The sequence below is a fragment of the Cajanus cajan genome, chromosome 7 (genome assembly GCF_000230855.2).
Source record: "Cajanus cajan strain Asha chromosome 7, NIPB_CcT2T_4, whole genome shotgun sequence".
Taxonomy (NCBI): Eukaryota; Viridiplantae; Streptophyta; class Magnoliopsida; order Fabales; family Fabaceae; genus Cajanus; species Cajanus cajan.
In genome coordinates this window covers 38,196,594-38,216,789 of record NC_138523.1, presented here as the reverse complement: position 1 = coordinate 38,216,789, position 20,196 = coordinate 38,196,594, and the positions used below count along the sequence as shown (strand labels likewise).

At 34.7% G+C, this 20,196-nt stretch overlaps 1 protein-coding gene across 1 annotated transcript; it reads left to right on the top strand.

Moving 5' to 3' along the window:
- The first annotated feature begins 1,141 nt into the window (after positions 1-1,141).
- On the top strand, positions 1,142-17,413 carry LOC109818132 (CLIP-associated protein). Its single transcript, XM_020383535.3, has 21 exons — positions 1,142-1,886; positions 3,495-3,650; positions 3,749-3,811; positions 4,485-4,553; positions 4,710-4,875; positions 5,925-6,086; positions 6,518-6,615; positions 7,504-7,578; positions 7,661-7,729; positions 7,812-7,897; positions 7,970-8,087; positions 9,247-9,345; positions 9,425-9,782; positions 9,925-11,705; positions 12,767-12,868; positions 13,264-13,368; positions 13,514-13,588; positions 13,671-13,739; positions 13,834-13,902; positions 14,870-14,971; positions 16,992-17,413. Exons 1-21 carry the CDS (start codon positions 1,554-1,556, stop codon positions 17,151-17,153), a joined length of 4,317 nt encoding a protein of 1,438 aa, XP_020239124.1. The 5' UTR covers positions 1,142-1,553; the 3' UTR covers positions 17,154-17,413.
- Positions 17,414-20,196: the final 2,783 nt, after the last annotated feature.

Genomic DNA, 20,196 nt, shown 5'->3' with positions numbered 1-20,196 from the left:
ACAACACATGCATATAATCAAATTCAACAATTCATCCATCGATTCAACTTAAAACAACAACATACACATTTATGCAATATACATAAATCATAACCAAGCTTCTCTTGCCTTAATTGAACTCCCAAACAAAAATATTTAAAGTTGAAGAGAAACTCCCTATGCTTTTCACCGAAACTCTCATGACTTTGATTCTCAATATCCCAGCTCCACAATCTTTCTTTAGCTTCAAAATACTCCAATCTATAGTTTTAGATAAAATCATCCACCTTAGATATGATTAGAAGTTTAGACAACAAACTTAAGTCTTAAAGTCCTTCTCTTAGATTTTTAGAAAATCTTAATTATGAAACTTATGGAATTCTCTTTTTAAATTTTCTTTTTATGCAGCACCTTGAGTATACCCTTCATAACTTAAGTTTTATGATTATCTCAATACTAACTTAGACTTTATAACAAACAAAATAACATAAAACAACATACATAATTATATATATATATATATATATATATATATATATATATCACAAATATACATAATTATAAAAAAGATATAATATTAAAATATAATATTATTATATTTCTCACTAATATGAAAGGACTTTTTAACCCTTTACATTACTTTCTCTTTTCAAAATAGTTTTTTCACATAAATAAATAATAACAATGAATATGTTACTTTTTAAAATAATTTTACTAAAATAATCTCGCTCTCTCAATAAATATATTATTTCTGGTAAACAAAAATTTTATAAGAAGGCAAATTTGAGAAAAAAAAACACGTGTATATATGTAAGAATTATGAACTACTTAGCCTAACATGTATAAACAAGTTAATTAAAATTCAGAATTAACTTATTTTAAGTTTAACTTCTAAAATAAATTCTTCGTCTAAATATGATTTGAATAGCATATTTATAATTAAAATTAGTTATCTAAATAGGTGAAATTATATTGAATCAATATTTAATTTTAACTTAATATAAATATAGTAAACCAAAACAGAAAAAAATTAAAAGTGAAAATTTGGTCTCAATAACACAAGTTAACATTTAATACAATTATTTATTACAAATTTCATTGAAACACTCAAACTCCAGTTGTGATTAAAAGAGAAACACCACATTGTGACATGCAATAAGAGTTTTATTAAAAAGAAAAAGTTAAAGCAAGGCAATACTAGTGGCAAGGATCGTAAATTAGAAGAAGGCGAGGGGTTAAAGTTGCAAGCAGTCGCTACTCCCATAAACATAGACATAGTTTTAAAATCATTTTCACTTCATCATCATCCATCGCCTCTTCCTCCTCCGTCAATTCCAGTCCCCACCACCACTCTCTTTCTCTCTCCTACCGCAACCTCTCCCCTCACTTTCACGCCTCCGCTAAATTCACCACCTCTTAAATTTCGCATTCGCATTCGCATTTGCATTTGCATTTGCATTTGCATTTCGCATTTCGCAGCCTCTCGCCGCCGTTCCCGGTCTCCATGCGGCGCTGAATCCGGGAGCAGCCGGACCAGATCTGCACCCGGCCGCGCCAGATCCGAACCCTGCGCGATGGAGGAAGCGCTCGAGCTCGCGCGCGCCAAGGACGCCAAGGAGAGGATGGCCGGCGTCGAGCGCCTCCACGAGGTGCTGGAAGCTTCCAGAAGGAGCCTCGGCGCCGCCGAGGTCACTGCGCTCGTCGATTGCTGCCTGGATCTCTTGAAGGACAGCAGCTTCAAGGTCTCGCAGGGCGCGCTCCAGGCGCTCGACTCCGCCGCCGTTCGCGCCGGCGACCACTTCAAGCTCCACTTCAACGCGCTCGTTCCCGCCGTCGTCGAACGCCTAGGTGACGCCAAGCAGCCAGTCCGCGACGCCGCCAGGAGGCTTCTGCTCACTCTCATGGAGGTGCTTTTATTCTCTTAATTCCTCGAACTATTTATAGTAACTGTTGCAGTTTAGTGAATCGCGAGTGCGAAGCTTCGAGGGAAAGAGAGGTAGGTTGTTGCGAAGTAGAAAATCTCGGAATCGGAATCTATTATTACATGGAAAGTGAAAAGTAGGTGCAATGAGTGAGGAGAGAAGTAGAAGAGAGTGTGTAATAACCGATAAAGCTAGTTGTCGGTTAAAAAAGTGAGATCGGGAATAAGACTTTGAGTGTATGGAGAGGAAGCTCGGTGTGTTAGTTAAATGTTAAATCTCAGCAATTGTGCATGAACGGTTCTCACTTCTATATTTGGTGGTTTCTTGTGTCCTATGGTTTATTTTCTGGCCAATGGAAAATGTGATGAGTGGTGATTAGTGATTGCTTGGATGTGAGGTCAGTAGTGATTTATTGACTCTTACTTGACTTCCTAGTTCTAAATAGTTTCACTAGATCTTTAATTAGAAAACATAATTGTGCTCTTAAATGTAGCCTGTAGGATCTCTTGAGTGTTATCATGTGGCCATAGCGTTAATTTATAGTGCCATAGTATCATAGCTTCTTTGCGATATCCTAGTAGGTTGAAAGAAAGATCCTGAGCATGCGATTTAGAATGTGATTATATTGTTAATGAGCCAAACCACATGCAAGCCTGCGGTGCTGGCAGGTATATGCGAGTGAATTCACATTTTCAATGATATATGAGTAGAATTTGTCTGTGACGATGGATAGGTTAAGTAAGTGTTTATTCAATAAGCTTATCGCATGAGTATTTATATCATAAATTTGACTGTAAAGTTTATTTGTCTGTGATGATGGATAGTTAAGTAATTGTTTATTCAATAAGCTTATCACATGAAAATTTTTGTCATAAATTTGACTGTAAAGCTTACTGAAGTAAACTAAAAAGTGTTTATTTCGATAAGCTTTAACATGGAGCTTATTAAAGAAAGCTAAAAAGAGCTTGTATAAAGGTTATACAAAAGCCCTAAGAAGCTCTTCCGAACATTGCCATGTTCATATATGCTGAAATTTATGGTTACTATTAATTTAACACTTAACAATATTTGTGTACCCATCCATAAACTGCTATTGACAAAGCATACTTTTTAAAATAACCTATGAATGAGGATAGGTCTGGTCTATAACAGTTAACAAATTAATTTGAAAGCTGTTAGTGTAGATGATTGCTATGTATTATACTTGTACATTGTGCTTGGCTCATTGCAAAATGTTGATGTTGGCATTCGGTTATGATATATGGCTTTATTGTCAAATAAACAGTTTTTTTTTTTTTTTTTTTTTTGTGTGTCTAATCCATGTAAATTCCAAGTTTGAATATATTTATCTGCATGCCTTTATTGTACCTCAAATGTTTCTTTTGGAAACTGGAATTCAATTCTGTGTGGTCACCCTAGCAGTGAAAAGCTTCAGTAGTACACTTACTATGTTTTTATGTGTATTTTTTTTTATTTGTCTGTCTAAATGTGATGAAAATTCACTGTCCTCTTGGGCTGATTTTGTTGCAGATTTAAATTCTCAGTATCATTGAATTTCCTTTCATTTTGAGATTCTTTTACTATCATTTACAGGTTTCATCACCTACAATAATTGTTGAAAGAGCAGGGTCGTATGCTTGGACATGCAAAAGCTGGAGAGTCAGAGAGGAATTTGCACGAACTGTCACATCTGCAATTGGTCTATTTTCATCTACTGAACTTCCCCTTCAACGTGCTATTCTTCCTCCTGTATGTTCATTGAATTTTACAAACCAGCAGTACATGATTTTTATTATTCAATATTTGTTGAATGCGATACTAACTCCTTTTAAAAATTAATCTGTCAGATTTTGCAGTTGCTGAATGATCTGAATCCTGCTGTTAGGGAAGCAGCTATTTTGTGCATTGAGGTAAATATGTCTTCTTGTCATTTTATATTGTTTGAACTGGCTTACATTGTTAAGTTCATGTTAGTTATCCAAAAAGTTGTGATTTAGGTCACTTCAGTAATTATTTAAATTATTAAATATCTTAGCCCAAAAAAAGATGTGAGAGTTGGTAAAATTTGTGTTGTTTTTAATTGAAAGTTATGTTTATGAGTGCATTTATGCTGATGTGATTGATAATATCATTAACATGTATTGTATGAATGTTAAGGAATGAAAAATAAAGGATGTGGCTCCAGTAGGTGTAATTTGATGTTAGAGCTATTCTAGAAGTGGATTATTGAGTATATGTTACACTATACAGTCAAAGTTGATGTTGGCAAACTTTGTTGTAATACTTTTCAACTCCTGCATCTTGCCAACTCGGCATGGTTTTGAATTGATGCAATCTTGTTCTTAGAGAGTTTGAAGTTCTGTTTTAAGTCAGTTATGCACAATTATATATAATTGTAGTAGTTTTTTTTTTATTAATGTTTAATTGAATTCATTAGTAATTGATATTGGTATCATCATGCATTAGGCAGAGGCTGATTGAATAATAATATATTCATACTTGTGGATAATGTTTTGGAGATTTAAAATTAAGATGGATTTCAGTAAATTGCTTTAATACTCTCTCTCTCTCTCTCTCTTACAGGAGATGTATACACAAGCTGGATCCCAATTTCGTGATGAACTTCAGCGCCACAATCTTCCTTCATCTTTGGTAAACGTTGAACAAAATAATCAATTTCCTGATTTTATTATTATGTAATATTTTATTCACACGCATACATGTTTTACGTCTGTTATTTAGATATTGAAGGTCCTTTAACATTTTCATAACTATTATTCTTTTTTCATTGCATTACAATGATTTCAGGTGAAAGCTATTAATGCCAGGCTAGAGGGAATTCAACCAAAAGTTCACTCCTCAGATGGTATTTCTAGTGGTTATATTGCTGGGGAAATTAAGCCTGTGGGTGTTAATCCCAAAAAAAGTAGTCCAAAGGCTAAAAGTTCATCAAGGGAATCCTCCCTTTTTGGAGGTTAGAATATTTGCAATTTTGGGATTACAAAATGTTTCTATTTTAATTTAGTACCAATATAATTTTTCATAGTATGGCCCATACTTTTTCCATAGATTTTTCATCTCTCTCTTGCATTGTTATTGTCTACCTGCCTTAAAACCTTCTCTTTAGTTGTTCTTTATTTTCCATTATTATGAGCAGTACAGTACTTGATCATTTGTAATTTGTTTAAATTTTGTGGCTTGGAATTAAGATGGACAGATTGATTTGACAGTTATTTGGTATACTTTGTATGATATTATCAAACAGAGCTTTTATATCATGCTGGGATTGCTTGGATATTAACTTTTGATGATAAGGATGCTATTCCTATCAACATAAGTGTGGTGATTATGGTCTTGTTTGATGATCAGTTATCAGAATTTTGGAATATTTTGGCTAGCTTGTTTTTCGGGGGTATTCCACAAGTTTAGCTCATGTAATCATTGGGATTCTACCATTGATTACATGGTGTTTCTCATATCTGACTGATTTTAACTATCAAATGACATTTTTTCTTGTTTGCTTCGTCAATGAAAATTTTACACGAGATTCAAATGCAATATTAAAAATTCATTGAATTTGTTGGTAGAAGTAAAAATGATTCAATGAAATTGTAAGATTTATATTTTTACCAACAATATATATTGGTATCATTCTGTGTCTAATCAGTCAAGTATGCTATCTATACTTATGATTTATTTGATAACCATATTTTTTCATGTTTTACTGTGCTTTATTAAATGTGTTGAAATAATAGTGCTTTAGGTATTGAGGGAGGAAATCGAGAGAATAGGGACTTTTAAGAACGTTCTATTGAGTATGATGAAAATATAAAAGTACTAACCCTTATTTGTACTATACCAGATTACAATCTTAACTAAATAATGAAATGTGAAAACTAATCCTGAGAGATAGTCTAATATACACTAAATTATATATAATCAACATACTGTTGAATATTTTTCATATATTCTAACAAAGTGCATATTTGTTACTTATTAAATATAAATATTATATATGAGCAGGAGAAGGTGATGTCTCAGAGAAAGTCTTAGACCCCATCAAGGTGTATTCAGAGAAGGAGTTAATCAGAGAAATTGATAAGATTGCTTCTACCCTTGTACCAGAAAAGGACTGGTCAATTCGTATTGCTGCCATGCAAAGAATTGAAGCTCTTGTTTTGGGAGGTTGGTTTTTATCATATTCTTTTCAGGAGTGTGTAGTATGCACAAAATTTTATATACTCAGAATCCAATTTCAAAATTTTCTCCTAGTTATGTGTTTAGAAGGGCATGAACATTTGTTATTCTAGGTATATCTTTAACATGAGGTTATTGTGAAGTGTGTTTATAGTGAGTGATCTTACATCACATGAATTTGGTATCAGAATTTACTTGTTGCTATGAATTAAATGAGTCTATGTTAACTGCACTATTGCATCTAATAATAAAGCAGCTTTACCTTTTTTCATTCTTTATTCAAATTTTTTCTGAGAGCTCAATGATGTTGAATGATCCATAAGGCTATAGTAGTTGTTGTGTTGTAATTTTCACTGAGGTGTTAAAATGCAATACAACTTTATCTGTGTCTGTCTCTGGATTGAATATTCTCTTATCAGGTGCCGCTGATTATCCATGTTTCTTTGGACTCCTGAAGCAGCTTGTTGCACCTTTAAGCACACAATTGTCAGATCGAAGGTCTAGCATTGTGAAGCAGGTGTGCTGATATTTTCTTTGGTTATCTACCTATGTAAAATTGAAATGCCACTTTTATTTTCACGAAGGATGTTAAAATTGGCTAGGTCTATGGGCAAGGTATTCCTTGTCATGGCATGGGCTACCCCCCCACTCCTTCATTCCTTCTCCCTGAGTTTGGGTTGAGTTAGGCATAGTCTGTTTTCAATTCTCATATGGTCTTTGAGATTTTATGATCAAGAGATCAAAAACTTGATCCTTGCACTGATAAAAAGAAATTGAAGTTAAGCACAAGATAGTTGGGCTTGTGCATTATCCACACTTAAAGCTCTAAAGGCTTGTGTGGGTGGGCTTGTATGGGATTTTATAAGGTATAAACTGTTCTTTGTGCCTTCAGTTAACAGCTGAAGCCGTTGGAGACTTGGAGTAGTTGGTTCATGACAGAAGATATCTTGTCCTTAATATGTTCATTTGTGTTGGCATATGAAATCTTTTTTGGCTTTTTCTTTGGCCCAACCCTCCTCTTGTTACTAGAAAAACTTTTTCATGAGTTTTGTCGGAATAAAGTTTGTGAATTTTGATTTTGATTGAAATTGGGGTGGGGTGATGATGTTGCATTCCTTTCTTTTGGCTAAATGTTATTTGAGCGTATTAGGTTTGTCTAAAATACATTGACTGTCCTGAGTGGGTATTGAACCTTTATCAAGAACCTATCTAAAGTTTATTCCTAGCATATCTGGAAACAAATGTTGCTTTGAAATTTCTTTTTGTTTTCCACTCCTTATGTTTGTATGGGTTTTAGTGTAGTTTAGATTGGACATTTTATTGGAAGGAAGCATGCTTATTGATGATCAAATGGTTTTTACATTACTACTAATACATGAATGTTTTTTATTTGGTATTTGCCTAGGCTTGCCATCTATTATGTTTTTTGTCAAAGGACCTCTTGGGTGATTTTGAAGCATGTGCTGAATTGCTCATACCAGTAAGTTGAACTTTTATTTATCTATGATAATCATGTTTTAGATGTTTCTAAAATCTTAATTAATCCTTGATCTGATAATCAGGTCCTTTTGAAGCTGGTTGTGATTACTGTGCTTGTAATTGCGGAATCTGCAGATAACTGCATAAAAACGGTAATTTAATATACTTGTTAATTTTCTGCATTGTTTTATAACTTTGTGTTTCCTGTTGTGACCTTTGTCCCCTACATTCTAGATGTTGCGCAACTGCAAAGTTGCTCGTGTGCTTCCTCGGATAGCTGATTGTGCCAAAAATGATCGTAGTGCAGTACTTCGTGCAAGGTATGAATTATCTACTCTTGGGGATAGATGTGTGAGACTTTTGGTTTTTAATTAATACCATTTGAATTGCAGGTGTTGTGATTATGCTCTTTTGATACTAGAACATTGGCCTGATGCAGCAGAATTACAGCGATCAGCTGATTTATATGAGGATATGATAAGGTGTTGTGTTTCAGATGCAATGAGTGAGGTAACTTTTATAGTTCTAGGTTATTTAATGTTTTTGATAAACATAGATTGTACTTCATACTTCTACTTGGACTAGTTTTTCATAGTTTGCCTTTTTTTTCTTTTTTCTTTTTCCTAAGCTATTAAGAATTTGCTTTGCATTTATTGTTGCATTGCATTTGTGGTAGTGGAAAGCGAAAGTGGTTCTCCTTGGGTTTGCTTTCATTTTGGCAAAAGACCAGTTCTCATAAAACATATAATGTGATGAAATGCAATATTTTAGCTGAATTTGTAAAAACAAATATTGGAAAAACCAAGTCCCACATTGATTAGAAATAGGACAATTAAAGAGTATATAAGTGAGAAAAAATCTTCGCCTTACAAGTCGGTTTTGTAGGGTTGAGTTAGACTTATAACTCATTGGTATGAAGCCTTTTGGGAGACGACTGAAAGCGAAACCATGAGGGTTTTGACCTAAAGTGGACAATATCATATCAATGTGGAGACATGTGTGTGAACCCTGAGTTCCCAACAACAAATAAGCAAATTTATTTATTGGTTGGCTTTGTGTTTGAGTTTGTCTGGTAGGGGGGTAATTAAATTTCTGAAATTTTCAATATAAAAGTCATGCAGAAGCAAACTTTATATTATATTAGCTGACTTTTTAATTCTTCTAAAAGTTATTTGTTTTATTTCTGGCAAATGCAATGACTAATGATCAGTTGACCAACATATCTGTGATTCTAACATGTTGTAAAAAACTTACCACTCTTATGTCATCATGTTTCTTATGGACTCAGGATTTGTGACTTATGTCAGCTGAGTTGCATACATCTATTTATTTATCATTTGATATGCAAATTCTATTAATTTTTTACCTTTGAAGGGGTCTAAAATGACATGATCATTTCATTATTTTGTTTCAGCATGTAATCATGTTTGATGAGATGTTCTAAAATTTCTCTTGCAGTATGCAGTTTAGGTTATATTATAAACTAAGATATTTCACCTTTTGTTGGGAAAAACTTATTCTTTTCATTTGTCAAAAGTTATATTGGTTACTTTAAACGTTAAAACAGAAGCTTGTCAGCATATTTGTTGAGTTGACATTTTTCATGTGGCCACATTGTCAGTACCAAGTTATATATGCGTAAAAATAATTGCAGTATTGAACTTGATAGGTGCGGTCTACTGCAAGGATGTGTTACAGAATGTTTTCAAAGACTTGGCCAGAACGTTCCCGTCACCTGTTTTCATCCTTTGACCCTGCTATTCAAAGGGTATATGCTTATTTGAAGGTGTTATTCATCCTTGATTTTGTCACTTAATTTGTTTTTTTAAAGTGAACATAACTCGCAGTTAATAAATGAAGAGGATGGAGGACTGCATAGGCGACATGCATCACCTTCTGTTCGTGACAGAGGTGCAATGATGTCAATAACTAGTCAAGCTTCAGCTCCCTCTAATCTAACTGGTTATGGAACTTCTGCTATTGTTGCAATGGACCGAAGTTCAAGTTTATCATCAGGGGCTTCTATCACTTCTGGCGTTCTTCTTTCACAAGCCAAATCACTTGGTACAGGTACTGAACGTAGTTTGGAAAGTGTGTTGCATGCAAGCAAACAGAAGGTCACAGCTATTGAAAGCATGCTTAGGGGTTTGGATTTGTCTGATAGGCATGGTTCATCTACTCTCCGGTCATCGAGTTTGGATCTAGGTACCAAATAAGTTTACTTGTTTAATATATATATGTCTACCTGGGTTTTTTGGACTTGTTGCCATTCAATGGTTGATCATGTTATTGGTATGGTTTTTAAACTGTGAGCGGCTAAATTTATCTCTTATTTCCCCTAGTGCAGGAGTTGACCCTCCCTCATCTCGTGATCCACCATTCCCTGCTGCTGTCACAGCATCTAATCATCTGACTAGCGCTTTAAAGACAGAACCAACTGCTTCTGGTGCCAATAAAGGTAGTAACCGAAATGGTGGTTTGGGTTTGTCTGACATAATCACCCAAATTCAAGCTTCCAAAGATTCTGGCAGGTTATCGTATAATACTAATGTTGGTATTGAGCCATTATCAGAATTTTCATCATACTCAAGTAAAAGAGCTGCTGAAAAACTACAAGAAAGAAGTTCTGTTGATGAAAACAGTGACATCAGGGAGACTAGACGATATATGAACCCCAACATAGATAGGCAGTTTATGGATACCCATTATAGAGATGGCAACTTTAGGGATTCACAGAATAGTTATGTGCCTAATTTTCAGAGGCCACTATTGAGAAAGAATGTAGCTGCACGTGTGTCTGCTGGGTCCAGGAGGAGTTTTGATGATAACCAATTATCTCTTGGAGAGATGTCAAATTATGCAGATGGACCGGCATCTCTCCATGAAGCTCTGAGTGAAGGACTTAGCTCGGGTTCTGACTGGTCTGCTAGGGTTGCTGCCTTTAATTATCTCCACTCTTTGTTGCAGCAAGGGCAGAAGGGAGTTCAAGAAGTAGTCCAGAATTTTGAGAAGGTAATGAAGTTATTTTTTCAGCACTTGGATGATCCCCATCATAAAGTTGCACAGGCCGCTCTCTCCACACTTGCAGAGATTATTCTGGCATGCCGAAAGCCCTTTGAGGGTTACATGGAACGAATGTTGCCCCATGTGTTTTCTCGGTTAATCGACCCCAAGGAACTAGTTAGGAAAGCATGCTCAATGAATTTGGAAGTTGTTAGCAAAACATACAGCATAGATTCTCTCTTGCCTGCATTGCTTCGATCACTAGATGAGCAAAGGTCACCAAAGGCAAAATTGGCTGTTATTGAGTTTGCAATAAGTTCCTTTAACAAGCATGCAATGAATACAGAAGGTGCTGCTAATATTGGCATCCTAAAATTATGGCTTGCCAAGTTAGTCCCATTGGTTCACGATAAAAATACAAAACTTAAAGAAGCAGCCATTACATGCATTATATCAGTGTACTCCCACTTTGATTCATCTGCAGTTTTGAATTTTATTCTTAGTTTGTCAGTTGATGAACAAAATTCTCTGAGACGAGCCCTTAAACAGCGCACCCCTCGCATTGAAGTAGACTTAATGAATTATCTGCAGAATAAGAAAGAGAGACGTTCTAAGTCTTCCTATGATCCATCTGATGTTGTGGGAGCATCCTCTGAAGAGGGATATGCTGGTTTGTCCAGGAAAGCTCATTACATCGGAAGGTATTCTGCTGGTTCACTGGATAGTGATGGTGGCAGGAAGTGGAGTTCCCAAGATTCCACCCTGATTAAAGCCAGTCTTGGCCAAGCAGCTTCTGATGAAACTGACGAACATACTGATTCTAATAATGGTAGTGTTGGTTTAAAAACTAAAGATCTTGCATACTCGGTCAATTCAATGGGTCAAAACTTTGGCTTTCAAATTAGCCAAGGAGGACATGTGGACAGCAGCATGAATTTTGAAGGTCTATCATCTGACCTGGATATTAATGGTCTGATGTCATCAGAACATTTAAATATTGCTGAGGACTTTAGACATGACAAAGAAGTTCCTTCTGAATTGAACCATAATCATCAGTCAACAGAAGATGTGAAGATAAACTACATGACAGACACTGGACCCAGCATTCCTCAGATTCTTCATATGGTGAGTTATGCAACTAGTAGAATGATAAATTGGTACTGTTATTTGTTTATTTAAATTCCATTAGAAAGAGAAATGTTGTTAGTTATGGGGGAGGACAAGGTCTCTCTAAGAACAGCAAAGTACATGAGAAAATATAGAAAGCAAAATGTTTATTAGCCTAAAAGTCAACAAAATCTCTGCAGAACAGCAAAAGACACGGAAACCCCGCAATCTTGCATTATACTGGGTTAATGACAAAATACACCTGCTAAGAGTGCACAGTACCCTATTTTTTTTTGCTAGAAAACAATCATTTCAGTTTAACATGTTAAAAAGTTGTCTAAGGTGAGAGCTTGTTCCAAGCTGTCAAGCCATGTCATTAGACTCGTTACTATGTAAGAACAAGTGGTGGCCAGTGGTGCTGGGGTGAAACCACTTGTATGGGTGTATGCGTGTGTTAGGAACCTGGAAATATAAAGAATATTTTATTGAATAAAAAAAAAATTACAGGTAGTGATCTGCTTCTCTTTTTCTCCCAGAGCATAGGTTCCGAACAATTTCTTAAACAATAACTTCTCTCTGTTTTTCTCCAGACTTCCCCTGTCCCCTCTTTTGTATTCCTCCTAGCAAACTTCCTAGATAATCTTTTCTATCTTTAAATTTAAAAAGATAAAACAGAAACAATTATCACCTTCCTAAATAGATAACAAACAGATAATAAACTGTTAAATCTTATTCCTCCTAGTGTAGACTCTCCATACCTTGGGCCTGCTATCTTGCCTTACTAATTGGACTCTATCAGGGTGTGTAGTGCTGCCAAATATATATATATATATATATATTTTTATTTCTGTATAACCTCCTTAAATAGATGAATTTTCTGCTTCTTTTAATGGTTTGTGTTTATGAATATGTATTTAGTGCCGTTGTTTAAATTCTTGTTCAGCTTATGTTGTGAGAAGTGACACAGCTTTATCTGGCGCATGTGCCTGTAAATAATCATTATTTAAATGTATTTTTAAAAGAGTTATAATAATATCTTAGATTTCCTTTGACTAAGATATAGCATTTATTTTGTGTAGATATGCAGTGGGGGTGATGGAAGCCCTATTTCAAGCAAGCGGACTGCACTTCAACAGCTAGTTGAAGTGTCTAAAGCTAATGATCATTCTGTTTGGATCCTGGTATTTTTTAATTTGACTAGTATCTGTTTCCTTCCTGTCCCCAAATTGTATGATTGTCAATTGTACTTCAAATGGAAGATATAGTCTGCTGAACTTCATAAACATACAAATATGGTTTCTCATTGTTGTACCATTTTATTTATTTGATATTTAATATTGTGTAATGCTATTTCTCTTCCTATTATATAGTTCAGACATTTTCTCCAAATGAAAATTCTAGTTGTATAATTGTAAAATTTTCTGATTCTTTGATTGCTATCGGCTGTGAGATCAATAGATGTAGATGTTCTGCTTATTAAAAAAAGATCCTTAATTTGTTATAATACATTAAGCAACATTAACCAGTATATTTGGATTTGCTTCTGCATATTGATAATTAAATGGTGTAATTGCAGTACTTCAACCAGATTTTGACAGTTGTGCTTGAGGTGCTGGATGATTCAGATTCCTCAATCAGAGAGCTTGCCCTTTCTTTGATAGTTGAAATGCTTAAAAACCAGGTTCCTACGCCTTTTTGTGCCCGACTTTTTTGTTGGATTATGCCCTTGCTCATTTTCAGTACTTGCAACTGCATGTAAGCCCCCTCTTACAGGCTTTTTGGAACATAATACGTGATAGTTCTGTCTTTTTGTTTATTGTTTTCAGAAAGATGCCATGGAAAATTCAGTTGAGATTGTAGTTGAAAAGCTGCTTAATGTTACGAAGGATATTGTTCCAAAGGTAATCAACTTAATCCTGTTCTTGTTTTCCTTTTTATATAATTGTTTTTTCCCAGTCACTGCAATTTTTACCCCATCTTCAGGTCTCTAACGAAGCAGAGCACTGCCTCACCATTGTTTTATCTCAGAATGATCCATTCAGATGTTTAAGTGTATGTATTTCTTGTGTTACGATGGAGAAGGGATCAGGGATATGTATTTTTAACTTGAAAGTTAAAGCTGATGTCAGAATTTAAAATGTTTCAGGTTATTGTCCCTCTACTGGTTACTGAGGATGAGAAAACTCTTGTCACTTGCATAAATTGCTTGACAAAGGTATTGTCTTGAAGAACATATTGTCAGTTTTGCTTCAAGTGGTGGTTTATGATTATTGTAAAAATCTGAAGCCCTAGAGGCCTAGACCCACTAGAGATATGATGAAACTAGTGTATAGAAGTGGGAGTCAATTCTTATCTTACAAATCAGTTTTGTAAGGTTGAATTGGGTTCATATTCATATTTTAAGTGATATTAGAACCTATTCTATATCTATTAATGGGTCACCCACCATATTATCTATGAACTTTCGGCTTTCTAATTTTCATATTTCATAGAAGTTAGAAAACCTTGTTCTGTTTTATTCTTGAAGCGTCCTGTCTGGGAAAATAGTGTGTTTTAGAGGGCCAAAATAGTGTATATAAGTGGTGGATAATTCTTGTTTTACAAACCAGTTTTGTAGGGTTGAGTTAGATTTAAACCTAACTCAAATTTTTAATGAATTCCACTTTCTAATATGCATATTTCTTAGAAAACCTTGTTCTGTTCTGTTCTTGAAGTGTCCTGTCTGTGAAGCAACGGTGCTTCAAAATGGGGAAATAACTCTTCATACTCATCCAATGTCATTATGCTTATGCTGCTTATGAAAGCATATCCTGCTGATTTGTTTATTTAAAATTATGCATACAGCATAGGTACCTCTTGTTTTTTCACCTAACAAGTCATTTCTTTTAATTTTGAACTCTTAGATCAACGCGTCCTGAATACTTGATTCCTTGGTTATGACATACTTTATATTGACTATATCCTGCTGACATTTTCATTCTCAGGAAAAACATAAAATCTCACATATCAGTTAGTGATACTAAGTAGAAACCACATGAATATCTCATACTAATAACACATACTGAATTAAATTTTGTATCATATTGTACCCGTATTACTTAGAATTTGCCCATATTTGTGCATGAATTAAATTTGCTTAATAAACATAATCATATTTAATTTCATATTATGCCCTTCTTCAGCTTGTGGGGCTTCTCTCTCAGGAGGAACTGATGGCTCAGTTACCCTCTTTTCTGCCTGCTTTGTTTGAAGCTTTTGGAAACCAGAGTGCTGATGTTCGCAAGGTACTTAGGTTTTTCATCTGCATCCATGAATTAATGGTTCTCCTTTTCATATATTTAATGAAAATTTGGTGGTAAAATAAAATTCTTATCAGTCTGGTAAAATTGTAAAGTGGTGTATGTACGGTGTAGTTCCAACAAATTTATTCAACTGGAGATTAGATGCTTGAGGCCTATTTGGGAATTTGTACTTAATTTAGTATCAATCTATTCCAACATTTGGTAACCTCTTTCTTGCTTTTAATCACTAGGGTTTGCTATGGCTACGCAAACTATCTGCTTTTGTTTCTATCAATTTTAGTTAAATTTTCTGCCACATGGACGACTCCAATAGTTGAATTTAATTTATTAGAAAATTTATTGAAATGGTTAGTTTCAGATATACTTGAGAAAGGAAAACTATATTGGGAAAATTGCTAGAATAATACTTAAGGTTACAATTGATTCTCTGGATTGGTGGCTACTATTGAAACACAAATACCTAGTGTTCATTCCTTAGAATTGCCCATTCCATTCCATCAAGGGTTAGTTTAGTTATCAAAATATCTTTTTATTTTTATTTTTTTGAACGAAAATCTCCACTAGCACCAATTGTTGTCCCACTGCCCGTTGAACTACATCCCACCATCTCTTCTACAACAACCCCAATCGCTGCAACTGCCACTGTAGTTCCATCCAACCCATTGATCTCACATTTGGCCCAACCCATACCCTTGGCCACCATTTATGCCACAGCACCACTACTACTGGTATCTCCTCCACTACCTTCATTTTGTTCTCATTCTATTCTGACAATGCAGTCAAATTTGGCATACTAAATGTATGGGCAGAGTGGCATGATAATGGAATGCGTATTCCATTCCGATCCCCGTAAATTGAAACAAAAATCACTCTAGCTAACCCAATATAATCTTATGCTGGGAAGTTATCATTTTCAAGGGTCAAACCTTGTGTATGTCATGTTGATGGTAATAGTATACCTGACCTGCCAAGCTTGCTATGCTTGATAGAAAGATTTGATAAGTGCACATAGTGGAGTAGTGAACTAGTCTTTTGGATTAGATTTTCTCACTTAATGGACCAGTCTTTTGGGTTGGGTTCTCCTCATGTGCTCAAGTCCCACAAATGGTGTTTTCGTTGAGAGTTGGACTATGAAAAAGGTTACTTATAAGCTGAATTAATCTACTTGCCTCCCTCTCCCAGAGCATCGACTCCAATTACAGTCCAATAAAAATTCTCCCCTAAACTGTCTCTCTCTCTCTCTCTCTCAGGCTACTCTATATTTATTATCCTCTCCCTCACTAACTCCCTAAAATTGATAATAGATAAATCCTAAGGATAACTTATGATAAAAAATTCAAATAACATAATTCTAAAGATAAACTATGACAACATAATTCAAATGACATAATCATAAACTATATTTGCTAGTTTGAATTGGGTTCTATCTCATTTCTATACATGCTACTCTTACAACACTCTAGTCACAATTCTCTCTACAATTAACTATAATTACAGCTAAATATTGCACTAACTAATGTACATTTCTTTCATGTGGCAAATCTGGTCAGTAAACTTTTAGTTGTTTTCAAGATGATAAACTAATAATAAACACGAGGGGCGTTTAATATGGATTTAACTCTTTTGAAGTTAAAATGTGTACTTTGGAGGATAAAATGCAGTTATATATCAATTGATTAGAAAATCATTAGTTGGGAATTTAATAAAATATATGCTAATGTATGATAATCTATGAAGCTCTCAAAATCTCAAAAATTATTTTTCTAATTAATGACTGAAATTGTACTTTATTCTCTAAATTAAATTTCCATTACTTACTTTAGATGAGCCAAATTAGATTAATATGAATGGATCTTAAAGATCAGTTTCTTTGAATTGGATGATTGATCTTATTTCTATTGCTAGAAATTGTTGGCATGTTTTTGCTGTCATTTTTCTCCATTTTCATAACGGTCTCTTCTCTTTCATTATTCTCATTTTATGTTAATTGTGTATGGTACAGACCGTTGTTTTCTGTCTTGTGGATATTTATATCATGCTTGGGAAAGCATTTTTGCCATATTTACAAGGGCTTAACAGCACACAGTTGAAGTTGGTCACCATTTATGCGAATCGAATCTCACAGGCAAGGACAGGAAAATCAATTGATTCCACTCACGATTAGCAGTTCATTCAAATGGAAATTCGTTGGTTTTGACTGTTTTCTTATTCTTTGTTTTGTGTATTTTGTATATTGCTTGCATGAAATTTTTTAGGTGGGTTTTCGTTGTGTTTCTTTCCTCGCCTTTGTCCTATATTTTTTGTCATCCTTTTCCCTGCCAATGAATGTTAGATTTGGTGAGTGCTGGTGGTGGAATACAGTGCGATTGTAATTTACATTGAGGAAACATTATTTGATTATATTAAATGGTTTTTGAGGTCTCACTGTCATTGGTTCAGTATCAGTTACTTTAGTTTTAGATTTTATGTAATTTTTTGGGAAGTAGCTTTTTAAGCTAATTTTTTTCTGCTCCCTTGTCTGGCGGACTGATTTGTTATTAAAAATTTAGCATACTGACCGTAGTTTGTTTATTTTATTAAAAACTGTTTAATGCTAGTGATGCTGTGCTTTACTTGCCAGAAAATTTAGCATCATCAGACGTGTTGGAAAAGTCCACTTACGCAATTGAAGAACTGATGTTGAATTGTATGTAACTTGAACTATATCTGAAAGATGCGAGGGCGTGAGGGTTTTAAGGGTCTTGCAAAAGTTATCGATTTTTTGCTGTTGTACTAGGGAAAAAGAAAGGAAGGCTTTACGCATTTTTATCTTCATGGTACATAAAATTGAGAATTTTTTTTGAAGAGTTTAGTATCTAAACTCGATAAATACATACAACAATTGAGCCATTGAAATATAAAGATGGGTTTTAGAAATGAATTCATGAAGTCCCAGATTGACAAATGTGTTCCTCATGAAATCAGACGGGTTGGGTCTTCTGCTTTATTCTGCACACTTAAGGCTTCAGTTTACATGTAGTTGTAATTTGAATTTCGGTTCTACATGTACAAAATTAGTTAAATCTGTATATCATGCCAAATTTGGTTCAAGCTTGAAAGTTGAATCAATGTACAATGATGTAATGTAAATATAAATATTGCAATGTGAGTGCTACAAATACATTACAGTTTCCATATGGTATAATAACACGTGGTTCTTCTGATCATTTCTTTGTATTGTGATAGTACAAGGCCTTTTTTGCATTTTATGTCGGCATTTAAATAGAACTTGCTGCAATTTTCTCCAGAAATGCGAAGGTTTGATATTTATATAAATTCAATTTATATTAACGGAAATCATGTTATAAGACCACATAAGAATGAATCTAGATGTCCTTTTTCAACGTATGGTACCTTGTAGCGTGATATTTTAGTTTAGCTGGTAAAAAATATTCTAATGTTTCATGTCAGATTCCCAGGTTTGAGAGTAAAGCCGTTCAAAATCTTTTCGAATGAGTCTTCGTCGAACTTCTAATGCTGACTTAAACATGCCATCTTAAAAATTATGAATACAAACTCAGACAAGCAAAGGTGCGCAAGAAAAATGAAACTGTTTTAACTTAATTCATAAGAAATGCTAAGATACCACAAAGATCAAAGTTACAGAAATGAATATTCAAAGTGCTGAATTGTTGTGGACCACTCCAAAAGAAAAGCATGCAGGCACCCTCACTGTTCTTCCAGAAAATAGACAAAAAGATGGTGGATCATTGTAATCCAATATTTGTGTCTTTAGTTGTTGATACGTTGTGTTGATCTAACAAATCTTCTCTCATTTAATATCTTGTCCACAGAGTGAAAAGGCAAAATGATGGAGGAGGCCCATGGGCTAAGGGCCCAACTACTAGGGCAATGACAAGAAGGATGCATGAAGAGTGGGCCCAAGCCCAAGAAAGGCCCATCACTTTATTTTGTTGGGCTTTAGTTCAAGCCCAAGTAGCTTAGAGTAGTATAGGATTTGGGCCTTAGTGCCTTGTATTTTGTTTGGGCCTTGTATTTCCGGCCTTGTAGCATAGGATGTGCATTTAAAGGTCATTAGAATTTAGGGTTAATTAAGGTTGCATGTTCATTGTCATTAGCATGTAATTAGCTTTGCATTTGACTAGCATTTCGGCCATGTGCACACATGCACATGGTGTGACCTAAATGCAATTCAAATGAGAAGCTAATCACATGCCAAATGACAAGCACATGGGCGGTTCCGGACTTGGCTCCCAAAATTTGAATTTGAATTCAAATTTTGGGCGCCTAAGGTTAAGTAACCATACCATGGTTTTACTTAACCTTAGGCTAACCCAAGTAATCCTTTAACCTAATTTTCCCTATATATTTTAGATGGCCGAGAGTTTGTAGTCACTTTTGGAAAATAATTGAATGAGTTTCTTCTCTCTAGAAAACTCCCTTCGAAAGTCACCTTCCCTAACCTCTACCCTACTTGAGCTCCTCTCTTTGTAGAGTTAGGATTCTCTAATCTTCTCCGGATTTAGCTAGAAGCACTCCTAGGTCACATTGGTTCTTCTTGGAGCATCCGCCCTTGACATTCTTCCAAGGATCCAAGGAGAATTTGAAGGTGTTCATGAGGATTCACAAGGTGGAACCTCATCAAGTGGTATCAAGAGCTTCGGTCTTCAAGAGATAAGTGCATCATTTTGTCTTTTGAATTTGATCCGTGGTTCATCTTGTTCATTGTGTTCATCTTGAGTTTTTTGTCACTTTTGAGTTTACTCTTTCCTAGATCTAATTTTGCCTTAAATTTGATGGATCTAGTTTCTTGTTGCTTGAATGATTCATATATGCGCCTATGTTATATGCTTCCATGAATCATGCTCTCTTCTTGTGCTTAATAGGAATTTTCTGCCTAAGAACGTTTTGTTTTTTTTTTCTTGAGTCATATTTGAAATTTTATTCGGTCAATTACATGTTTGAGTCATTTTATTTTGAATCCATGTCTAGTAGTCATGTGTAGTTCATTTCTTGTTAATCATTCTTAGCTATGCTTGTTTGAATCTTTTGATTTTGTTTTTGCGTCTTGAAATAATTTTTTTGTGGATTTGGCCGAGATCCTTATTATATTGGTGTGCTCATAATTTTTGTTTGAATTTGAGTTCATAAACTACTATTAGTTCATTAGTAGTTTTCTTAGAATTTTTAGGTTTCCTATTCTAGAA

Bases quoted from the DNA above. Each gene is read 5' to 3' on its own strand.
- LOC109818132 (XM_020383535.3), top strand. From the start codon at position 1,554: ATGGAGGAAGCGCTCGAGCTCGCGCGCGCCAAGGACGCCAAGGAGAGG. The intron at 4,554-4,709 runs GTAAACGTTGAA...CAATGATTTCAG, and splicing joins ACAATCTTCCTTCATCTTTG to GTGAAAGCTATTAATGCCAG. The intron at 13,740-13,833 runs GTATGTATTTCT...AAAATGTTTCAG, and splicing joins ATCCATTCAGATGTTTAAGT to GTTATTGTCCCTCTACTGGT.